At 37.8% G+C, this 26,028-nt stretch overlaps 1 protein-coding gene across 2 annotated transcripts in view; it reads left to right on the forward strand.

Moving 5' to 3' along the window:
• The window catches only part of XPO4 (exportin 4), a 147,576-nt gene that overhangs the window by 72,961 nt on the left and 48,587 nt on the right, over window positions 1–26,028 (forward strand). For both annotated transcript variants that reach the window (XM_065415784.1, XM_065415791.1), the window contains exons 5-9: window positions 2,978–3,094; window positions 3,914–4,067; window positions 15,522–15,634; window positions 18,179–18,336; window positions 18,611–18,785. In XM_065415784.1, coding sequence (XP_065271856.1) covers window positions 2,978–3,094; window positions 3,914–4,067; window positions 15,522–15,634; window positions 18,179–18,336; window positions 18,611–18,785 — 717 coding nt within the window. The remainder of the gene's footprint in view (window positions 1–2,977; window positions 3,095–3,913; window positions 4,068–15,521; window positions 15,635–18,178; window positions 18,337–18,610; window positions 18,786–26,028) is intronic.

Here is a 26,028-nt window from a genome sequence, read left to right on the forward strand (position 1 = left end):
TAAAATGTTTTTCTGATAAAGCCCCCTTAATTAGTAAGTCCTGACATTTCTTTATTTTTTTTTAATTAATTTTGTTTTAAAATAATTCTCTCTTCTCTTTGTTGCTGCTGCTTTTAGAAAGGGACTTTTGAGGTGGGTCTGAGTGTAATGCCAAACCTGCTCAAGACAACCAGTCAGCTGCTGCTCTCTCCCCCAGCCCCCATGTTTGACTGCTGCCATATCAGCTTCAGACTTACTGTTGCTGTTACTGGTACACAAGCCCTGGCATGAGCTCTATCCCAGAGCAGTACAGGAGAGTAGTGAATCATCATGCTGATGCAGTGTTTCCCAAACTTTAGAAAGCTGACTTCCCCCCTTCAGGAAAAGGAAACCAATCTCTCACCCCTTGGAGACTCACCCTGTCCTTTGGGGAAACAGCATGCTACTGCATGAGATCAGGCATGCAACTGACAAACAAAACAATGAAACTGACAGTGCACAAAGTACTGTCAAATGCACAAAGTAAAACTGGGGGAAAAAGGAAGGAGAAAATAACTTTACTCTTTCAGTTAGAGTAATCTTGGAAGTTTTTTATTACCACAGTAGGTACCAAATCTCTCACCCTCCCCCTTTCCTATTTCTTTACTCCCATTATACACTGTTGTATTTTGGCTTTGTAAATGGTGCCAACTTGTATCATTGTTCTAGTTGTCCTAGGTTGTTTTGTGTAGTAAATCTGTTGGGAGGGTTATTAGATCTTTGTATGATAAAGCAGAGAGGAATTAATTTGTATGCTGTTGTATCACAAAAATGATATAGCATGCTTATCATATATGGAATTAAAGTAATTGCCATTAAAGCTGTCCTTGCATCACTGCTTCCTAGAGCCTACAAGTATTTATGGAAGTCTGGAATAGGCATTATCAGTATAGCATACAAAAATGTATAGCATCCTCTGGCAACTCTGAATTATTCTTTAAAAAATATATCTTGCAAAGGCATGGAAAATCTTTGACTGTAGAACAGTGGCTCCGTCAAACTTTAAAATTTATTTTTAACTTTTTCAAAGAACTAGTTTTTATATGGTGTTCTCATAGTTTTGATGTTTGATTCAAAAGGAAGTGCTTGCTTTGATTAATTCTCATATTGATTCAATTCTGAATAAAAAAACAAACACAGCTCCACAGTCCCAACAGTAACTACACAGAGCCTTGAGATTTTTAAAACTGCTGAATCATTTAGGTGACAGCTGAATTATTGTATAATATAGGGTTGACAAGTAGAGAGACTACACTGCTATTCTAGCAATTGAAGGTTTTGATTTTTTGTTTTACGCTGGCGAAGATACAACCTTCACAATTTAACAATAGTAAAAAAGAAATAGTCAAGTAGAATTGAAATTAAAAGAATTACTTTGAACTGAAATAGAAATATTTGAATTTAGCAATTAATTAGAGTAAGCAGACATAAAGTACATTTTTAATGTACTGTAGGCAATTGTCCGCAAAGATGCATGAAACACAACCTTGTTTGCTTGATCTGGCTGGGATTTATTTAGCAAGTAAGAATTTTAATTTAATGTGTACTGGCTAAGATAACTAGTTGTCTGTAGGGTCAAGGTACTGACATCAGAGGCATTTCTGAACAAAGATGTTGCAGTTGGTGGGTGGATGGCACTGCTTTCAGCTGTTGTATGAGCTTGCATAAATAGTATCTCAACTTTAATCTTTCGGGTGTTCAGAGGTAGTGTGCATATTTCCATTTAACCCCTGGACACTTGCCGGCATGTATGACCCTTTAACAATTCCTGTCCCTCTGTCCATCCTTGGCACCTTGGCTCCAAACAGTCTAGGAGTAAAGCCAGTAACTTTGAAGTTGTAACTGTGTTGGGTACATCTATTAAGCAAAAATATTTTCATTTAATTAATACAAGGTGTCTGTTATGTTTCCTGTGTAATATGTTGAACATTTGTGAAATGTAATTTACCTCCCCAGTACAAGATGTTTTCTTTCCTTTTGTGTGTGGTGATCAATCATGGTAAAATATAGGGGAAATGAGAACTGAAAAAGATGATTAATGGACTTTGGTATCAAGAGTAAAGCTTGTTTTTTTGCAAAAATCAATTGTTTTTGCAGCATATTTCAGCAAAGAAGAGTGTGGCCTTGACTTGTATTTTAGGATAACACATCTCTTTTAAGTAGCTCATCTATTAAAAACTGTTGAAGTATTGACTCTTATCTTACATTTTGTGAGTGAGAAAAGAACAGCCAGGGCCCAATCTGATTAGAGCCTTTGGGAGCTACCTGGATAAATTAGACAAATAGAGGCAACAGGAAGCTGAACCTTTGCTAGTAGTAGGCTTAGTACGTACTTAAAAGCTATGTTGGCATAGCTTGGAAATAAAAAGCAAAACACCCCATGCCAACAGAAACCTCAACGTAGATGGGCGTATGTTGATGGAAGAGGGCTTTTGTCGACATAACTAACGTCATTTAGGGAGGTGGTGGTGTTAAACCAACAAACTCCTGTATGTGTAGGCTGAGTCTACACTAGGGCTGTGCTGTCATAGCTAAGCCAGCATAGGCACCATAGGGTAGACATACCCCTAATGAACGTGAAGCCTTAAGCACAGGGAAGGAACTAAACAGCATGTATGGAAAATGGGTTGAGCTAACCAAGCAGAAACATGATTGTCTGAAAGCAAATTTGTTTTCATCCTGTGTTAATACTCTAATATTACTTTTCATGTTACCCAAGTACTAAAGTTCCCTCGGAGAAGGTGTGGAATCTGTACAGGGAGAGATGGCTCATCCAAGGAGCTTTACTTTATAAGTGCTCCAGAATCTGAGGAAAACTTGAACTACTGCTCTAGTTTGTGTCATAAGATGGCTGAAGTAACTGAAATCCATAGAAATATTCTAATAAGATAACTTAAACTGCATCTTAAGCAGTATTACCTTATTGAACAACTTTTAATTTATATTATTTCTTATATAGCAAACTTTGGCCTGTTCCATTTTAACGGCTTTGTTGAGCGAGTTCTCAAGTTCAAGTAAAACCAGCAACATTGGACTAAGCATGGAGTTCCATGGTAACTGCAAACGAATATTTCAGGTAAAAAAAACAAAAAACAAAAACTAACGTATGTTAACTATATTTCTGATAAATAGAAATGTTAATAAAGGAAAACTTTCATGCACCAACAAATGCATTAACAATTTTGGTATGTGCAAAAGACTCCTATATATTATAAATTAATATGAAATACATACAAAGTATGTATTAATTCCTTGTTTAGTGAACATTTTAGTAATTTTAGGAATATTTGTTTCAAAAAGTGTAATGCATTTTTTGTCCATTTTATTAATGTAGATCTATGAATCTATACACAGTAGGAATCTTAATTCCCTGTCTACCAATAGCAAATAAAACTAATACTCTTTGGAACGATGATAGTCTTAAATATAGCTTTGGTTAAAAGCCAAGGAAAGCCATGCATTTAAAAATATTATTGCAGATGGTGCGGTCTGGTTGTCTCAGATGTATTGTTTGGCTATGGATAAACGTTTTTGTGAAGGCATAGCTTTAAGTTCTGTGACTGTTGTGGAACAGCTTATCAACTTCTTCCATGCCAAAGACCAAATCCCTCCTCTTCTACCAGTTGTTAGAAAAACGTATTACCAGTTTTTTCTCTTAATGACTAATATTTATAATTAATAAGATTTAAGCTTTTTTTTTAAAAAAGTGTTACATTGTGTAGGTAAAGGCCTTGTTTCTGTAAAAATGTTAGAAATGTTCCAAGTTAATGCAAGAATCTCAGATTTTGTAAATAAAATTTGATTTTATTATTTCTCACTATTTGCCTAATCAAGAACTTCTTACTTCATGAATGGGAGACTCCATTAATAGTATGTGTATTCTTCCTAACACTAGGAGGATGACCTTCGGCAGATCTTCATGCTAACAGTAGAGGTACTACAGGAATTCAGCAGACGTGAAAACCTCAATGCTCAGATGTCTTCAGTGTTTCAGCGTTATCTTGCACTAGCCAATCAGGTCTTAAGCTGGAACTTTCTTCCTCCAAATTATATCCTTTTAATGTTTGAACCTTTGCTTCAGCTAATTAACTTCACCTGTACTTGATAATTGGAGCCTTTGAAAAATGTAACATTCAGAGAATTTTTTTTTCAAGTGGGGGTAATTTAGACCTTGCTATGCACTCTACTGGTCACTCCCATACTTGCTCATATTTACTATATATTCAAGTTGTTACTGCTGTTTTCTCTTTAAAGTTGTGAGTATTTGTCACAAGGTTAAAATTAGTTCATAGAAGCAGCAGCTAGTTATGGGCTGCTGGACTGTCTAGCAGATGTCGGGATGGTGCAGAGTGGGAACTTTCATCTACTGCTTTAATATGAGACTAGGCAGAACCAGCAGGGATAGATCAGAGCTCTTGTTTTCTTATAAAGCTTCTCACTGTGGATCTATCACCTCCTTCTCTTCACCAAGAAAAGGAGAGGGTGATGTAGAACTAACACCATCCAAGAATTACCCCCTCTCTGGCTTCTTTGGGAGCTAGAAGAGAAGTTCTGTACTACTTTTTCCATGAGCAGGAGAAAAGCATTTTAGGATCCCACCAAGAAAAGCATTTGCCAGAAGGCAGGGAGAACAGACTGCACCTGGTACACTACCCCTTCCTCCTGACAACCTACAGGTTGCCTTAAGACGGTCCCTTAGTCCCTCATTCTTGTGTGTGACAGGTTGCTGATCTTGGGATCCCAAAGAAGTGGGAAGAGAGTAAAGAAGAAGAGAGGGACTATAATGCAGGGAAGAGGCATGGAGGGAGGGGGAAGGAATGAGAGAAGAGAGGAATAGAGATGTGTGTGTGTGTGTATATATAAGTGTGTGTGTGTGTGTACACACACACACTCTCTCTCTCTCTCTCTCTCTCTCTCTCTCTCTCTCTCTCTCTCTAGAAGAAAATCAGTGTAGATATGGTAAACTGCATTTTGCATTTATCCAACAAAGAGTTAAATGGCAAAGCTTCACTGCCAGGGGTGACTTTTATCCCTGACTCACAAAGCTGTTTTAAATCCTTTCAAATCCATTTGAATCGAATGACACACACTACAAAAAAACTCAGATGTTATATCTGAATCTTCTGTAAGGACTTTATTTCACTCCCAGAAATATTGTTGGTTGTGGGTGATCAAAACATGTTGTCGGGGTTGTTTTTGCCCTGATTTCTGGGATGTTTGTACCTATCGTACAATAGATGGTAAAAGAGAGATTTCCATGCTTGAAAGTGGACATTCTTAAGGTCTTGTCTGGAAGGCTGAGTTCATATTATGAATTCTAAAGTTATAGGGGAAGTACCATGATTTAAAAGAAAACATCCATTTGCAGTTCTGTTGAAAACCACTGAATTCAGGCTGGAGTAATGGGCCATATTCAGCCCTGGTGTAACTCAGCTAAAGTCAGTGAAGTTAATCCAGAGATGAGGTTGGTCCAAGGGCTTTGAAGACTGATTTTGGAGGCCAATTGCTGAATGGGCTGAGGTTGTGTAAGGAAAATTTGGGATTTGCAGAATCTTGGATATCTTTTGGGATCACCTGTTGCAATTTGATAGTGTCCACAGAAGAGGTACATCTCTATGCTGTCTTGTGTTGAGGGTTTTCCCACTGGTGTAGCTTTACCTCAGTACAAGACCCTAGTGGAGATGAATACCACAGTTGGAAATTGGGGTATGCTGTATCAGTGCAAGTCATAATTTACATGAGTGCTGTGCATCTACACTGTGGGTTTGAAATGATGCAGTTACATTAGTGCAACTACACTGATGCAAAGAAAATTGGAGAATTAAATTAGTGACCTAGCTTACATTTTTAGCTGTATGAAATCAGAAAATGACTTGTTCTGTGCCAGTAAATAGGTGTTAATTGAAACAGATAATCAGGCCTTATCACTGCATTAGTACTAGCAATATTTTCAGTCACTTGGATACTTTCAAGATTCAGTAGCTAGTAAACTGTATTTTTATAATCAAAGGGAAGAGAGAATTGTCTTTTTTTTTTCTCTCTGCTGGGCATTAAATTTTTATATGAAAAGCATATTTAGTATCAGAATTAATTAAATTTAATTAAGAAAACATTAAATAATTCCACCAGTGTAATTTCTTAATCTTTAATTTAAAAAAAATGTGACTGTTAGCCATAGGTCTTGGACATTTGGTTCCCAGTTGTTAGACCTGAATGTGAGTGCACTTTTAATACATCAAAATTTTTGTAGCGGATGTTCTCTTCGTTCTCAGACAGTTAGCAGACCTCAGAAATGGACTTGTACAATCATCAGTTGTGTGTGGATTTTGCCATAATGTTTTGTACTTCCCTCGGCAAAATACACTGTTGGTTATTCTTGTGTTTGTCAAGGACAGAGTGAAGTTAATTTGCAGTAGATATCTGTTCTCTCTAGTTAAATGATTATTGTATCTTTAAAAGAAGTGGCAAAAATGTGATGAACTCAATACTAATCAAAGAGAATTTTAATCTTCAAGGGTCATATAATTTAGTGTAATCTCTTAAGAATTGTATTAAGACAAGTTACTTTTAGTCACTGCCAAGAGTGTTCATACTGTAATAGGATGCGCACTATTTTGCTTAGCTAAATGCAGTTTCTCACATTAAGCATCTGTATGTCACAGATGGCACATGGCAGCATCATATTTAAACTGTAGTACTAGTGATGGCAAGAGCTGGTTTGAGAGATGCTGCTTCTTCCATCTCACTTTATAACATGTAGACAATCTATCAATTGTTATTTTTATCCATTACCTCCATGAATACTATATACACAGTAGTTCACCTGGTGTTTATGAATGCTTGAGACATTTCTTGGCAGTGCTAATTGTAAATTATGATAACATAGAATTCCTATTTTGCGCTAAAAATGTATGGCAGTCTGCAGTGGTATGTTGGCTTCTGTAGCATTGCTTTTTTTGGTACTGATACAGCATTGTGTTGTTTACTTGGATCAAGCTGGTTCTGATCACTTTTTTTTCTTCTTCATTTTTAAATTGACCTTTGGGGAGACTGGATAACTCAGGACTAGTATTGTTCTGTATATCCATATTTTTCATAAATTTGCCTCTGCTGATTCCCACTCTGGGAGCCACATATTGTATCTAAAACATCCCATTTCAGAGCTCTATACCATTGGCCCATGTGTACCTTGACATATGCACCTAAGCTGTTCTTCATGGTCCCCTCGTAACCCATCTCTCTCATGAAATTGCCTCTGCAGATCCTCCTGATTTCTCTACAGTAAGTCACATGCTTTTTGTTGCAAGTTATGAAACCACTGACAACAGTAAAATCATTAGGGGCCTGACTTTGTGACTTTCCACAGATCCAAAAGTTTTTGAACAGAGAGCATAAGATTTTTGTCGTCCTGTCTCCCCCAAAAATTGTATTCATTTCTTTGTTAGCAAATTCAGCCATGGAACTTCAGACTCATTAAGGTATAGATTTTTATAAGTTTTGGTTAATAGGTTTAGTTTAAAGTTTCAACAATAGTTTAGGTAGTAGTTTTATGGTAATGATTGCTTTAGTGCTAGTTTTTTTGTTTTGTTTTAAGTTAAAGGTCTGCACCTCTGGAGGGTTTGGGTCTCTTCCATAGTGAATGTTGAGATGGGATCTGGGATAAGACATCTGCTGCTTTTTAGTAGCATAATGGTGCACCTATTTAGCTGATGCAGTTTGTCATAGTTGCCTTCAATGGAGCTATGGCAGTTTACACCAGCTGAGAATCTGCCTTATGTCTTTAATGGTTCAGCATGCCTATTGCCTTAAATACACAAGTGAGGGGAATTCTCCTTGAATCTATTCAGTGGTTTTTATTTCTTGAGCCACGGTAAGACCTTTAAAGGAGGCTTTAGCACCCAAACAACTTAAATGGCAGACTTCAACCCAAGTTGGAAACATAACGGAGCAGTCAGAGAACCAAATTGAATGCTCTAGAGAACATTGTCCAGAAGAAACCACCATAAGAGTCCCTGACTACCAGAGGAAGAGAGGAGGCCATATGTGAATATAGCAATTGTATGTGGGCAAGACAAGGCCTGGTTTAAAAACACCTCTTTCCTCCCCCCCCCCCCCCCCCCAGCTAAATCACTATGAGCCAGTCCATGGTCTCTGAATCAGTTGTTTTCAGCTTAAGAAGATCTCCAGGGAGCCCAGCATGAAAAGAGCAACCATTCAACATGTGTGCAGCATTCTCCACAGCACCACAAATTCACAGTGCGTTCTCCTGTATGCCCCATCCATGATTGGTCTTGGTACAGTGAACTACCCCATACTTGAACCTGTTAAGCTGAGGCAGCTGGGAGTCCAAAGCCAGGTAGCCAGTCATACAGCTTGATGATGATGATGTAGGAGTTCCTGGTAGTGGCAGAGGCTCTCCCCCATTTGGTCTGGCACAATGAACTGATGATGTCAACTGGATGGAAAGTGTGCAAAACTGTCCAGGTAGGATTTCTGCTTTGCAGTCAGTGGTGGGGTCCATCCCATATATCCCTGAACAGAGCTTAGTGTGGTATTTGCTGTACGTTGGTGATTGGTTTGTTAACTGCATTCAGACACCGAATGTTAGGTGGAGGAACATTCGCTAGGACTAGTAACCATTCAAGTTTTGTTGGCTTCAACATGCCTGTGATAATGACATGATTCAGTTGTGTCTCCACTAATATAGTGTGGGCAGAGTTTAACCAAACTGGGGCGCAATATTCTCCAGTTGAGTAGCAGAGAGTAAGCTCTGAACTGTGTAGAGTTTGTGCATTGACTCCCCAGGTGGGCCCTACCACTTTGTTCAGGAGACAATTTCTGCTTTTGATCTTTTGAGCTATTTTAGTGAGATGGTATTTGTATGTAAGTGTGCAATGTAGGGTTATCCCTAGATACACTGACTTGGAATCGTGTGCCAACCACTAACCATTCAAAAAGATGTTAAGCTCAAGTTTGCGCTGAGCATGGTGTAAGTGGAAGCATGTTGACGTGGTCTTTGATATACAGTAGAACCTCAGAGTTACGAACTGACTGGTCAACTACACCTCATTTGGAATGGGAAATACGCAATCAGGCAGCAAAAGAGAGGGGGGGGGGGGAAAGCAAATACAGTACAATCCTGTGTTAAACGTAAATTCCTAAAAAAAAAAAAAAAAGGGGTGGGGTGGAGTTTAATAAATAAATAAAAGCCAAGCAAATGATGTCAGTGTACATGAACCGCCTGGAGATTCCATATCTAGATTGAATTGCTGGGCTGTAAAGAGAGTTCAACCAGTGCTACAGAGGGTGGATGTAAGGAAGTGCCGAAGTGGTCATAAAAATAAGAGGCTGCCAATCTCAGCACCCTTGGGTAAAAGCTGACCAGACTTCAGCACTGAAACCATGCAGTTAGAACTGCTTTTTGAGGGGCTAAGTACTTTTGAGTAAGGCATGTGGTCTGTGGTCCTGTGTTCAACTTAAGTGTTAATCCTATTAATAATGTCTTAAGAGATACTGAGCAGAGTGTGAGAAAGGGGGTTTGGATTTCATGAATTTTACTCATAGACTCATAGACTTTAAGGTCAGAAGGGACCAATATGGTCATCTAGTCTGACCTCCCGCATGATGCAGGCCACAAAAGCTGACCCACCCACAACAGAATATTCCAGCCTGCGAGCCCTTTAATTTTAAAGTTAACTAAACAAAACTTAATCACCATATTGAAACTGAACTCAACCATAATTAGTGCTTCATCACTTGGGTTTTCCTAGACATTTTGTTGCAAACTATATAAGACCTAGGACATAAGAATGGCCATACTGGGTCAGATCAGTGGTCCATCTAGCCTAGTATCCTGTCTTCTGACTGTGGCCAATGGCAGGCGCTTCAGAGGGAATGATCAGAACAGGTAATCATCAAGTGATCCATCCCCTGTCACCCATTCCCAGCTTCTGGCAAACAGAAGCTAGGGTCACTTCAGTGTATGGTTTTGCATCCCTGCCCATCCTGACTAATAGCCATTGATGGACCTGTCCTCCATGGATTTATCTAATTCTTTTTTGAACCCTGTTATAGTCTTGGCCTTCACAACATCCTCTGGCAAAGAGTTCCACAGGTTGACTGCATTGTGTGAAGAAATATTTCCTTTTGTTTGTTTTAAACCTGCTGCCTATTAATTTCATTTGGTGACCCTTAGTTCTTGTGTAATGAGAAGGAGTAAATAAACTTCCTTATTTACTTTCTCCACACCAGTCATGATTTTATAGACCTCTATCATACCCCCGCTCCCCTTAGTCGTCTCTTTTCCAGGATGAAAAGTCCCAGTCTTATTAATCGCTTGTCATATGGAAGCTGTTCCATACTCCTAATTATTTTTGTTCCCCTTTTCTGAACCTTTTCCAATTCCAATATATCTTTTTTGAGATGTGGCGACCACATCTGCACGCAGTATTCAAGATGTGGGCATACCATGGATTTATATAGAGGCAATATGATATTTTCTCCTGTCTTACCTATCCCTTTCCTAATGATTCCCAACATTCTGTTAGCTTTTTTTGATTGCCTCTGCAGATTGAGTGGATGTTTTCAGAGAACTCTCCACAATGACTGCAAGATCTCTTTCTTGAATGGTAACAGCTAATTTAGATCCGATTGTTTTATATGTAAAGTTGTGATTTTGTTTTCCAATGGGCATCTGCCATTTTGTTGCTCAGTCACCCAGTTTAGTGAGATCCCTTTGTAACTCTTCACAGTGTGCTTTGGACTTAACTATCTTGAGTAGTTTTGTATCATCTGCAAATTTTGCCACCTCACTGTTAACCCCTTTTTCCAGAACATTTATATTGAACAGTACTGGTCCCAGTACAGACCTCTGGAGGACGCCACTATTTACCTCTCTCCATTCCGAAAACTGACCATTTATTCCTACCCCAGTTACTGATCCATGAGGACCTTCCCTCTTATCCCATGATAGCTTACTTTGCTTGAGAGCCTTTGGTAAGGGACCTTGTCAAAGGCTTTCTGAAAATCTAGTACACTATATCCACTGGATCCCTCTTGTCCACATGCTTGTTGACCCCCTCAGAGAATTCTAATAGATTTGTGAGGCATGGTTTCCCTTTACAAAAACCATGTTTACTCTTTGCCAACAAATCATGTTAATCTATGTGTCTGATAATTCTGTTCTTTACTACAGTTTCAACCAATTTGCCTGGTACTGAAGTTAGGCTTACTGGCCTGTAATTGCCGGGATCACCTCTGGAGCCTTTTTAAGAAATTGGCGTTGCATTAGCTATCCTCCAGTCATCTGGTACAGAAGCTGATTTGAAATGATAGATTACATATCACAGTTAGTAGTTCTGATTTGTAGTGTAGTATCTGAGCAACTTGCAAACCTTAATAGATCTTGCAGTGCCTCTAAGGAAGTAGTTTTATCCCCATTTAAAAAAAGAGGAAGCGAGACTGAGAGATTAAAGGCCTGACTTTTCAAGGTGCAGAGTGCACACAACTCCAGTTTTGGCACCTCTGAAAACTAGGCTGTAAGTGACTGGCACACAAGAAGTCTGTGGCAAAACTGGGAACTGAACCTAGGGTGTTCTGAGTCTTAGTCCAGTGCCTCAACTGCAAGGTAATTTAGCCTTCCTCTTAACTGTTAATTATGCTGCCCTGGACAAAAGTTTAGTATTTAAAAGTGTAGGCTGTTTGTTTTTTTTTTAAGCAGAAGATGCTAAGCATTCAAGCATGGGCTTTCCTCATTTTATTACCCAAACCTCACCTCCCCAAAAAAGTCAGACATGAAAGGCTTATCCTGTAGGGACTTATGAGGGTTTGTAAGATCCCTTATAGACTGAGAGTCCCTTTCCCATAGGGACCAATCCCAGTCTGTCTGTGTATCAGTGTTAGTGCGTTGTTCTCAGATCCTGGCCATGTGCTTGGCATAGTTGCAAACCAGAAACAACAGTCTTTAAACTCTAAATATAATCAGTATACTGGCATTACAACGTTGTACTGCAGACTTCCAGCTGTTAGATTTTATTTAATGTTTTTAATTATCGGTAAAACATATGTATAGGAGTACTTCTATTGTACTTGAAACATTTTTTCTCCAAACAAGTCCTAAAGCTTGATTAAAATGACCTTTGAAGCAAATATCTCATAATGCGCCAGATCATCCTCTCTAGCAGAAACACCAGTGGGAGAAGTCTGTCAGAGGAAATTAAAGCATTGATTGTGAACTACTCCCCTATTGTTCTGTTGGGAAGAGGCAGGGTTTGCTTTCACCTGGAACAGGCTGTGGGGGCCCACCACCAAACCTGGTGGATCTGCAGAAGGCCCTGAGCTACAACACTTGCTCTAATACCCAATGGCTGCCCTCAGACCCCTGGAGAGGTTTTGTGGAAAAGATAACATAGCCCCACCTCTTGAGGGTCAGCGGGGCAGCAGTGCATATCCTGTACATTCACTACGCATGGGCTCTGGACCCACAGAGTGCCTTTCACAGGGGAGTCATGGAAGTTGGCTATGCTGCAGAGAAGGCTGACCTATGTGTAGATCTGGAGGTTAACGCCACCTATTGTATGTTGTGTAGATATTCATTAATATGAATTAGTATGTCAATAAAAATGTGCGTAATTGTAAGTAATACTTAGAGCGTATATAATTTGAAAATCATTTTAATTTCCCAGTGATTGCCCATGTTTGAAAACATGGTTTTATTTCTATAATCTGTAAAACTAAGCCCATCATGAAGCTGGTGGGTGCATACATAAATTGGGATGAGGGGAACCAATGTAAGCTAAATGAACCCTTCCAAAACAATACTTCAGTATGATCTGCAATCGTTCTCTTCCAGCAAAAGCACCAGTGAATACATTTGCCTTACTGTATGTCATGGCATGAATGACATTTCTGCATTATTATACTTCTCAGCACAATTTGAGACTGTTCATTGAATAATCTTGTTTTTGATTTTAAAAGACTTTCAGCTTCTGTAAGAATCTCTGTATTTTACATTTTATCATCTCAGTACAAAGTTGAATTTCCAATTGGTTGTTTTTAATGTGCATTTGTGTGGTATCACCAGTGAGCTGTTTTAAGGATTTGCTCTGGGGGAAAAAAAGATTAATTTAAAAAAATTGATTTAGTTTTCCTGTGACATTACAGAGTGGTTCAGTGGCATTTTTATTTTTAAACTATATTGCTGTCTGAACTCCTGGAAAAAGTATTGCACAAATTAGTCATATTTCTATTGCTTTAAAAGCATTGACAGTCTTCAAATTCATTTTTGATAACAATATGTTACAAAGCCAGCATTTATCATGGGTAGCATCAGAAGCTGCATGTGCACTATCAAATTTAGTATCCATTTTTCAGCCCTGCTGCAGATGGACCAATGTTAATAACAGTGTAAACCATAGCATAGACCAGGAATTTCACAGTAGTGTCCCTGAAGCAAGTTTTTATGCCACTGTGATAAGCATGTCTGAGCCCTATCTACACTAGTAGTTATATACATTTACTAGCACCAGTGCAATGACATATTCTGGAAAATGGGTTCTAGGTTCTCTGATGTAGCTGCAGTCTCATTTTGGGTTGTTTAGTGAACATATACATTATTTCACCTACAAATCATCTATTGTCAGATGTGTCATCAGGCCATTAGTATGAGATTCAGTTCTAAAAATAACAGGATATGACTAGTAAATACTGAGGCTTGTTAAAATAGTGACAGTAAACCAGCCCTTCTTTCATTCCAAATTAGATGTGCATATGTAACTGGTCCCATTTGTAAATTAAACCTACTAATGAATAAATTGAATCTCTGATCCTCTTCTGGTACTTCTATATTTCATATTCATTCGGTACAGAATTAAGGAGAAGAGCACTTTTACTAGTAAAGAATAATTTATCCTGCTGTATTTTCTTCATCAGATTACCATGGGTGGAGAAAATCATTTATAATTTACTGTACAATTTCGACTACTACTAAGTGCTTTGAAATGCACCTGAGAGTAACTATAAAGTTTTGGTGAAGGATGGATACTTCCTATAATAACTTACACCAATATTTTATTTTCATCCAAAAAACTGAAATACTTTTGTCGTCACTTTATAGATATCTTAAACTTTTATTTATATTCTTAAATATAAATGAGACCAAAAACTCCATTATCTTATATTTCTGTATGAAATAATCTATTGTGTATCTCGGAGTCCATACTGTTCACATATACATTTGTAAATTTGTATGTAATGAAATTCATTTTGTATTGAAGTAATATAAAAGTCCTGAATTGTTTCAGTTCATTATGTGTCAATTGCAGTTCTGGTTATAGTGAACCTCCCACTTACAATGAAATTGCTCTATGGAAAAAATTACTTCACTATAAGAGGGTTCAACTGTGTATGATGGTGGTGGGGTTCTATTTTGGTTGCTGCCATATGGTTGGAGTCACTGTGGTACTATGATGTCTCCCCAAACAAGTGGCAGTAAAAATGTTGCACCCTGCTTTATGCTCACACTTTTGTTTATGCCACTTATATTTGGGGGTTTTGTCTTTTTTTTTTTTTTTTTTTTAAATCCCCACTTGCTTACTCTTTTGAATAATGTGATCAGTATGGGTAGAGCTTATTGACATCTACTAGTGTAGTATAAACTCTAATGTCTAGAACTTTACATATTTTGAGAAATCTGGAGTATATATGATGCCTTTAACCACATATAGTATTATATGTAGTGTATTCTCAATAGCTCTCTAAATATTTATATACTTTAGTATAGTCATAGACTCACAGAGTGCAGTGGATTTACATGCTTGTTAAGTGTTTTCTCGCATCTCTGGTCATCCAGCACTAGACCATTTGCAGAGTTCCATGCTTGTAATTTAATGTTGAGCAATTAGATGGTTCTCTGCAATGAATTCATAGATGCAGTGTGTGTATGTTCCTTGGTTTCTCTTTTAAGAACATATGCTTAATAGAACAATGACTTGTGCCTTATGCTTTTATTCTTCCTAGCATGATAAAAAAATTAGAGTAATACAGGGGGAACATATTTTCATTCTGTGAAGCATATTTGGCTATTTAGAAAAATAGGATATATGTTTCAAAGAGCTATCTTTAGCAATCATAAGGCCTTTATAAAAGCTGCCAGGAAAATTTTTTAGAAAATGACTTCCTATTTTGCATAAATTTTAACACCTGTTAATTGCGGTTGCTTTTCCCCCTCTCCCCCTGTCACATTAGATATCCTGGTTATCAAAGTGATCATATCACTATGGTATGTCTCATAATTATGATCAAACTGTTATCTAACATTCCTGGAGCATTCTTTTTTTCAATACTTAATACCTTTTATTCCTTGGCCTCATGCATGAATTATGCTGTGTATGTGGAGAGGCTTAAAGATTGTTTCCATTACATTCTTTCTGAATGGATCCTGTTGTATCTAGGATTTTTTTTAAAGGCAAGTAGGAATGTTATTGTTGACCTTGACACCAGATAACTGGGCAGACATTATATAGCTATGTTTGAATCCTCACAAAATGTGATGCTAAAGCCAACAGAGTTGTGGCGTGAAACCCTCCTGGACATCAGAGTTATGGAGCTTTTCTTTACAGTAAGTCTCATTCTTCTTCAACTTTCATAATACAGGTCACAGAGAAGCAACTCCTTCCTCTTTTAAAACATTATTGTTGGATTCTTCCTGTTGTACCAGGTAAGACTAATTCTGTTAACATCAATTTTTACCCTAGCAAGTTTCTAAGGTGGTGATGGACTATTGATTTTTTTTTTCCTATCAAGTGATCAAGACGTACTTTGCATATAAAGTATCTTAAATTATTTTTCTTTTAAAAATTATTCATGTATTCATTTAATATCTTGGACATATCTATTCGCCAGATGAAATTCTGAGCATAATGTGTTAACCGTGTTATCAGATACCTTTTTAGCTAAGGTGTTGCTGCTCTACAAATATCAGCTGAACAATAGGTTTTCACTGCTGCTGGAACACTGCTCAACAGAACAGTTGAAAACTAGCAATATCTTTGCATTTCTCCATCCAAGTTTAGCATAAAACTCCATTAGTTATAAACTGGATATAAACCAAAAAGGTCAACGATAGATCTGCTGACTGGAAAATAGCTGAGCAACACATGGTTATTTTGTATTTTTAAAAAAAACTGATATTAAAGCTGGGTAACAGTAATTTTCTACCACTAATTTTTGTTAATATTTGCTTAATTTGCAGTCAGCCCAGCCACAGCATTCAGATTATTTATGTAAACTGCTATGCTAATTTTATTTTATATCATATCCCATCTCTTGGGATCTTACAGCTCAACATTCTTCAGGCTAGGGTTCCTTTTGCAAAGCAGAGAAATAATATACTCAAAACTCTGTTAGGGTGGGCACTATGTAGCATATATAAATCTCTAGAACCAAAAGTGATTTGTCTGACCTGTGAGTTTGACTGCACATCTATATTCAGTGTTTTATAAAGGAGATTAATTTGTTTGATTGAAAATTTATCTTGCTCCAGCAGTTCTTGAAAAGGTGAAAAACTTCCTGGCAGAACTCTTAACAGCCACACACAATCTGAACAGCTGTCTAGACGATCTAGACAGTTGCTACTGTCAGCTGTGAACCTCCTAATGCAAATAACTTTTGGGTTTACAGGTTAACCCTTTCTAGTTTAACTGTATTTCTTAATCAGAAGTCAGACATTTAACTCAGGGACTTCTTAGTCCCTGAGTTAAATGTCTGACTTCTGATTTGTTCTCAGTGTTAAATTTTGAGTAACTGCCTTATCCATCACATACAGAAGATGAATGCTTCTGAATACTAAACATTTATTTTATTTAATGGAAACTAAAGAATACATCAGTTTGTTAAATCATTTGTGAATGCACAAAAATCAAAACAGCACACTGTTACTTTTGTTTTAAGTAGCACTGCTTAAGTCGTATAGCATTAATTTTGCATTTGAAGTAATGCAGCCTTTGCTTCTGTAGATATCAAATTCTTGTTCAAATACAAAAATTAAATGAACAGTGATAATTTACACACTTATTTGAACTAACAAATTTGAATACTTCTAAGTTTTGTAAAACTGCCATTTTAAAGGAGAAAAATCCTAATTTCTACATGGTGTAAGATTTATTTTAATAGGGTGGAGTGGGGAAGAATTGTTTTAAATTCCAGAATTGTGTTTTCACGTGATTTGATCTTTCAGAAGTTAAAATAGTTGTAACTTGTCTTTCTGTATCATTTAGAGGTTCGTGTTAGTTGCACAATTATCACTTGGATAACATTTGAGATGGGCTAAATAGAGAAATGGTTATAAAGATTTAACTTTGCTTTTATATATATCAATTTAACAAGACTTTTTTTTTTTTTTTGAGAGGCCGACTATACTAGTATTTATTATACCATTATATTATACTATTTGCTTTGTCCTGTAGAAATAAAATGCTTGTCCTAATAAAAGCCTTAAAGTATTGCAAATATGTATTGCAATACATAATTGCAATAAATATGTAAAAATATGTTTTAAATCTATTGATATGTTAGATTTATTTTAATCCAGAATTGGTAACCACATAAGTAGTGATGTAACACTCCATTTGCAGAAAAGAGAAAAGATTACTAGTGGTCTCAGAGATGTTGCCAAGGGTGAGGTGCACTTGTTTTGTGTGCCTTCAGTGTTTACCTCTGCTAAAGAAGCATCTATATAATCTTGATTGAACTTATCAACTAACTTTAGCAAGACGCTGTAGCTTAGGCATAGTTAGCATAATACAGATGACTGTCATTATTGCTGTTTTTAGAAGGAGCAGTATGTCTGACTGGCTGGCATCTGTTTCTCTCTTTAAGACATAACATGCACTAAACAGTTCAATTTCTAAAATGTAGGTAGGACCCAATTAAGTGTTAGTTTTGGTGAGTTAAGTCATGGCTCATGACGCTAATAAATTGAGGAGCAATCTTGACGTTTACTCTGGTTTAGGGAGATGCTATAGAAGCCATGTCATTTCAGATTGACTAGAAATTAGGGTAAGATTTTTTTGGTGTCTGCTCTTTTGGATTGAGAGCCATATGACTGTTGTAAGAACACGCATGTGTTTTCCATGTATTATTAATTTATTTCACTTTGTAAAAGGTACATCGAAAAATCAGAGAGGATACAGATATGGCACAAGACTCTCTACAGTGCCTAGCACAGCTAGCTTCTCTGCATGGGCCAGTCTTTCCTGATGAAGGTTCACAAGTTGATTATCTGGCACATTTCATTGAAGGATTGCTGAATACTATCAATGGGTAGGTACACTTGCCCTTTAAATTGAGATGGCATCTTTTAATCTTTACTTTGGAGTGGAGAGAGAGCCAGTATGGCTTATTTCTTTGCATAATTTTGTTTGGAGTTGAACTATTAAAATGGAATAACGTTTTTTTTTGAAAGGGTATTTCCTGAAAAGAGTATAAAGTATATATTGGTTTGTTAAATGCAGAAAATTCATCCATAAAATGAACAATTTTAAGCTTTTTTCCTAATTTCTAAAAAAAACCCAAACCCTGCTGTTTCTATCTATAGAGTTGAAATAGAGGACTCTGAAGCAATGGGAATCTCCAGTGTTTTCAGCAACCTGATAACTGTGTTTCCTCGCAATGTTTTAACTGCCATTCCAAATGAACTTTTCTCTTCATTTGTTAACTGCCTCACACACCTCACCTGTTCTTTTGGGAGAAGTGCTGCACTGGAAGAAGTGGTGAGTACTGTTCTTGAACTGCAATTGATTCTTGAAAGAGTTGAGTTCTTTTTATTGCATTTATGATGAACATCAAATTAACAAGAGACATAAGAATGTAATAGATTTGTAATGACTTAGTAATGTTTGGCTGTCTTAGCCCCATTCTGTAATATATGTTTTCTGAGATTCATTAGTTTTGTTTGAGAGAAAGTTGCTGTTAACTTTTAGTTTATTTTTACATTACTCTAATCAGATGTAGAAGAGATATGTGTAGACCAATATAATTAATAATGAAGAACAATAGAAATAATTATGCACCTTTAAATAGTTGTCTAACAAGTTTAAACTTGAATTAAAATTTTGATTAAAATACCTGTTAAACGTCTTCATTTTAAATTGACAGCTTCACTAGCAAGTATAGTAGGCATTAAATATTGCTTAAGTGTTCAGGTAGAACTTCTGAGAAGTGCTTATAAATGGTTAACAATTTACAGATTTGAAAGCCTGGAATGGCTATGTGCACATATGGGCAAATTGAAACTTACCTGAAGCTTGAACCTCTGTTTAAGTGAATGCATCTGCTATGATATTCCCTGTTACTGCCCCCATTCTATGTCTTAGTGGCTGTTTTAAGTATCCCTTGACTGTTGACTCAGTTCAGATGACATTTTGACAAATTTAGATGGCCAGGTAATTCAGTGTTTTGTTGTTGTTATATCAAAGCTGTTGGCTGTAACATACATGAGCAATTACTATCACTCTATCTCTCTGCCCAGGAGAGTAATATTAAAAATGAAATAATCCCAAGAGGAGCTATTTGAAGAAGAGACATAGTCAATAAGGCAGTTAAACTGTGCAGCTCCTGTGTATGATAATGAGAACTAATATCTGTAAATTTGCTACACAGTGATGTAAAAATAGAACTTAAGAATATAAAACTGTCCTTATTTATTAGCAATGTTTAATAATTTTTTCTCTTAGATTATATGTTTATAAAAAGGTGGCTTGCTATCTATTTGGGCTTTACCAACAAAAAAACTCCAGAAAGATCCTATATTGAAAAGCTTTTAAAATGTATTATGTGGAGGTTTTCTCATTGCCAGAAGGGCCTGAGTTCTCCAACCTTTGCTGTTGACTGACCTTTACAATTAGCACTTACATTATAAAATACTTTCCCACGATAGTTATGAATGTGACGGGTTTGATCACAGAAACCCCCTTGGAAGCTGCCACCTGATGTGCCAAGACTACTTCTGCCCCTGCTTTCCCTGCCAAGCTCGGGACCCCAGCACCCTGTCTTGCTGAGCCAGACACGCCCGTCTGCTCCAACACAGACGCAGGGTCTGAATTACTTGCCCCAAAGCTGCAGACTTAACTGAAAGCAGCTTATAGAAGTGTTCTTGTCTTTAACACTCAGATGCCCAACACCCAACGGGGTCTAAACCCAAATAAATCCGTTTTACCCTGTATAAAGCTTATACAGGGTAAACTCATGAATTGTTCGCCCTCTATAACCCTGATAGAGAGATATGCACAGCTGTTTCCCCCCCCCAGTTATTATTACATACTTTAGGCTAATTAATAAGTAAAAAGGGATTTTATTAAATACAGAAAGTAGGATTTAAGTGGTTCCAAGTAGTAACAGACAGAACAAAGTGAATTACCAAGTAAAATAAAATAAAACACGCAAGTCTATGTCTAATACAGTAAGAAACTGAATACAGATAAGATCTCACCCTCAGAGATGTTTCAATACATTTCTTTCACAGACTGGATGCCTTCCTAGTCTGGGCACAATCCTTTCCCCTGGTACAGCCCTTGTTCCAGCTCAGGTGGTAGCTAGGGGATTCCTCATGATGGCTTTCACTTTTCTCTGTTCCACCCACTTAAATATCTTTCGCATAAGGCAGGAATCCTTTGTCCCTCTGGGTTCCCACCCCCACCCCCAATGGAAAAGTACCAGGTTAAAGATGGATTCCAGTTCAGGTGACATGATCACATGTCACTGTAAGACTTCATTACCCACTTGTCAGCACACATGTATACAGGAAGACTTACAGGTAAAATAGAGCCATCTGCAGTCAATTGTCCTGGTTAATGGGAGTTATCAAGATTCCAAGCCACCATTAATGGCCCACACTTTGCATAATTACAATAGGCCCTTAGCGCTATATTTCATATTTCTAGTTTCAGATACAAGAGTCATACATTTATATAAATAGGATGATCACACTCAGTAGATTATAAGCTTTGTAATGATACCTTACAAGAGACCTTTTGCATGAAGCATATTCCAGTTACATTAGCATATTTTCATAAAATCATATAGAGTGCAACGTCACAATGAAGTAGGCAAATATGTCTCTTTGCATTCTACAGTTTGGGCAACTGAGGCTCAGATGTTAACTTGCCCAAGGTCAGAGAGCAACTCAGTACATTAGAACCCTTGTCTTGACCATTGTTAGACAAATGCTTATTCAACTAGACCACAGTGCTCTCCAGGCAAGTCACTTAACCTTTCTGAGGTTCCATTTCCTAATCTGTAAAATGGGGATAACACTTACATACCTCTTTGTGTGAATCTTAAATGCTGTATATTTTCAAACTTCATCTATGGTTAAGTTGCCCCATTTTACAGATTTGTAACAGACAAAGACGTTAAATGCAGTTATTTCTGGGACTGATTCTCTTTGGTTACATTTATAAGGCTTTCATACAGAGGTTCAGCAGAAGCATGAAGATATTTCATATGATGAATTTTTTGGAGAAAAGATGAAGACCTAGTCTTTAAAGCTAAAGGGAGGAAAGCCACCCATTGACCCTCAGCCACCCGCCTGTTCCTGAGGGACTAAGAAAAAGAAACCAGTCTCAGAGCCAGCCTATGCATCTTAAATATGGTATCAGAAGTGATTAGTATACTCAGAGTTGGTGCACTCCATCTCTCAGTAAAATCATAAGCAGCAAAAACCTACTGCAAATTGCCAAACTGTAGCAGTATCTGCCTGGGAGGATCAGTCTTTTTGGAGGGCGACTAGCGATCTCTTATCCCTAATGGCTTGTGGTTACCTAGAGCACATGAATCCTCAGCATTGTCTAATGCAGTGGTTCCCAAACTGGAGTTCGTGAACCCCTGGGGGTTTGCAAAATGTTACAGGGGGTTATCAGGAAAAAATTTCCGAATGGCGGACAGAGCTGTCCCTAGGAACCCTGGGCAGCACAGGGCCAGCAGCCCAGAGCCCCTGGACTCCCAGGAGCTAAGCAGAACATTTTTTGCTGTTTTTAAAATTAAATAGGCAGCTAGTCTAATGTGTGTGGTTTGCCTGGACTGCTCAAGGCCTGAATGCTTGTGTAAGAGGAATTCTTTGAGTTGGCTTCTTAAATACCTTCCTGCTGTTTCACATCTGATACTCCTTGATGAAACATAGGAGCCTTGTCTTATAACAGGCTTATTCAAAGAGATACAAGCTACGAAAGTGAGATCTCAGAAGAGTGTTGCCGTTTTCATAACGTAATAAAAATACTGTAATGATAAATAATAATTAATAGTGTGTAATAAGCATGTCATAAAAACAAATTTTATATTTCCCAGATCACTGTTTTTATAATTTCTACTCGGGTAAAGGAGAAAATCCCTGGAAATACTCATTTTTAGGAGGGGGTTCACGAAACTTGACATTTTAGTGAAAGGGGTTCACAGGTTGTTAAAGTTTGGGAACCACTGGTCTAATGGGATACAGAATTGCTTTAGAGAAATTATATCAAAGTATTGTTCTTAAATATTCTCAGATTCAACAGCACGAGGAAGAGAGATTGCAAGAAATTAAATTACTCTTAGAATAGCATGCTGCCAGTTGAAAGAACAAAGCGGGTTTATTCCAGGGGTTTGCTGATGTTCATAACAGCCGGGTTCAAACCCACTCTGGATCTTGGAAACATAGGTGGTTTTTTTCATCTGTCAAAAGTAACATTAATAATGGTGTCACTAGGAAAAATTATACCTCTTTTGTATGCCCTGGATTTTACCATGCATGTATGGATACATTTCAACCATCTGATGTATCTCAGATTTTCAGTAGGGAAACAGCTCTACCAGTTCTGAGTTAATGTCTTTTGGGTTTGTGTTGACACTGCATGTTTACAAACATGTTACATTTGTGGCCATGTACCTGACCGGTCCATAGGTGTGTGTGTTCTACAGAAACAATCTGGGAAAGGCAGGATTGTAATTAGAGAACTCTACAGGTGTGGAAATGGATGGTATCACCCAGGACATTCCTAATGACCAATTAGCTAGCAGGAAAGGAAGAAAAAACTAGTACAGCCAGGCAAAAACCTACTGCAAATGGGCCCTCACAAAAACAACTCTATACCTGTGAGCTTAAATTTCTTCGAGACCGCTTTCCTGTTGGCAGTGACATATTCAGTGTGCTGAAGTGAACTTCAGGCCCTAGTGATCAATACACCTTTATTATAAAGTATTTGAAGACTGGTAAAGTGGCTTTACCAGAACATTGATATAATATTCCAGGAACTTTTCAGAACACCTGAAAGTGTCCTAGCTTTTCATTTAATCAAGTCAGATGTTTTTGTTTTAATTCAAGACTTATTCCTGTATAGTGTTAAATTTACACTGTGTTCACCATGAACAAGCAGTCCAGCAGAATGAGTGTTCAGTGTGATCAGTGTTTGGAGTGAAAATTCAAATTAGCATAGATGCTTTTTTTTGTTCAAATGAATGTTAATGACACCCGTTTGTGTTTCATGACTCATTCAGAACACTAAGTTACTGGAAAAAATCCTCCAGTCCAAGAGATATGCATGTCACTGAGTCAGATGTTGGCAGTAGTCACACCAACACATTCAAAAATGTCCAATCCACAAGTGTTCAGAGGAGAAGAGCACTAGAGGGAGAGTTGGGGAGAAATTGGAAACTTGGAAGAATATCTAACATATTTGGGGTGCGGGGGAAGATAGAGGGTGAGAGAGAGAACAGTTATTATGCAATGTAGAAAAATGATATTGAATGGAAAATAAAGACTGGGAAAAGATATTTGTATGTTAGCGGGAAGGAGGAGAAGAGCAAAGAGTAAGGATATGTCTTCACTAGCAATGTTAAAGTGCTGCCGCGGCAGTGCTGTAACGTGGCTGTGTAGTCACGACACCAGCACTGGGAGAGAGCTCTCCCAGCGCTATTTAAAAAAAAAAAAAACCACCCCCACGAGGGGAGTAGCTACCAGTGCTGGGAGCGTGGCTACCAGCGCTGGTGCACTGTCTGCACTGCCACTTTACAGCGCTGAAACTTGCAGTGCTCGGGGGTGTTTTTTCACACACCCGAGCGAGAAAGTTGCAGCGCTGTAAAGTGGCAGTGTAGACAAGGCCTTAGTAAAAAGAACTAATGCAAGGGAAACATAGTAAATTTTAACAAGTTTTTACATAATAGAAAAGGTAAATGCACAATGATGCAATAAGTAACCAGGTTTTAAAAATTACTTTAAAAGGAAAGGATATAATGTGCGATGAGGATAGAAATTTGCCTTTGGCCAGCCCTGGTTTACTATGCTGTCTGTCTCCCAATTTTGTCTTTTTTATGTTGAATAAAATTCTTCTTCCTCCCCTTCTTCCCCCAACCCCCCTTTCTATGGTTGCATCTATGAATGTCCTGGTTTTTGATTTTGAAAATACGATCACCTTGAAGATAGTATGGTGCTGAAAAAGTGTCTTAAAATGTTTCGATCTTGATTTGTCATCCCAACCTTTTTTTCCCTTTCCCCACATGTCCATCACAGTGAGGACTTTCACTACAAGCCTGCTGTTAAAAGGTCACTAAGCTTTTTATCTGGAGCAGACTTAAGGTCATAGTCACTCACTTTTTATTTATGAAGACATCAATTCATTATGTTCTACTGTACCAAATTATTATATCATGGTAGGCCTCCTGTTCAAAAGTCCTGATAAGGACCATTTATTAAAAGGCAGGTCTTGCAGTAGTACACTTACAATGTTTTTCCAACTGGACTTTAGCAAGAAAGCTGTGTGACATTTGGATATATTTACTAAAAATTATTGTTTAAATTCTGCCTCAGGATAGTCACTAATTGGTCAAATAGTGTTAAAGAAACTTTTCGGACAAGGGCTCCTCATCTGTCCTGCTGTGTAGTAACTTCATTTTGAGGCCCTTTATTCTCCTTCCATTCTGTGGCATCTTATTCTTTTGTGTGTATAATTGTAAACAGTAACCTCCGCTCAAGTATTTTGAATGTTACTCTCAAATATATGTTCATATTACCTGCACTTTCAGTTGTCTATTGTGTGTGTGGTTTTGTGGAATGATCCCTGCCATTTTTAGTCTCCAAGATTGATGACCTGTTTTGAATTATCATAAAAAAAAATTGTTTACCTGTAATTGTGTACTGTGAAGATTCAAATCCTAATAGTGCTTCTCCCCAGAATAGAGGATTCTTTCACCTTCTTGTCTCTTTCTTTTTAAAAAAAAAAGTGATTATATATATATATGGCTAAGATTTAGTCATGGATATTTTTAGTAAAAGTCATGGACAGATCACGGGCAATAAACAAAAATTCACGGCCTGTGACCTGTCCATGACTTTTTTACTATAAATATCCATGGTAACTAAATCTCTGCTCATGGGGCTCCGCTGCTCTAGGGGACCCCCTGCTCCAAGGCCCCTGGGAAGCACTCCTCCAGCGGCATCCGGGGTCGCCGCTCCGGCTGCCCCCGGGACAGCTGCTGCTCAGGCGGTCCTTGGGGCCAGTTGCCCAGGGCTGTCCGAGCAGCGGCCATTGTGGCTGGCCACGGAGTGCCCGAGCAGCTGGCCCTGGGGTCAGATGCACCAGCCGCTGCAGACTTTCCGCTACGTTTGTGGAAGTCACAAACGTAGTGGAAAGTCATGGAGTCCACGACTTCCACGAGCCTTAAGTATATGTGTGTAATTATAATATATTTTATATTTTATGTATTATAATATAATATGGGTATCAAGAGGAGCTGTGAGTGCACAGCGCCTTTGAAAATCAGGTTACTTATTTATGTGCCTATCTTTAGGCACCCAGGTTTGAACATTTTGATCTAAATCATAAGTATTTTAAAGTTGTAATTTGGGAAGAGGATTTTGGTGTTAAACTTTTAGGTGCAGGGAAGAATCTTCTTAACTTTATTTTTGTTTTTTAGAGTGCCAGTTTTTTAAAAAGTTTAGCCGGCATGAAAACTTGCTGGCCCTTGTTATGTGATATCACTTCAGGG

This window comes from Emys orbicularis, chromosome 1 (genome assembly GCF_028017835.1).
Source record: "Emys orbicularis isolate rEmyOrb1 chromosome 1, rEmyOrb1.hap1, whole genome shotgun sequence".
Lineage (NCBI taxonomy): Eukaryota > Metazoa > Chordata > Testudines > Emydidae > Emys > Emys orbicularis.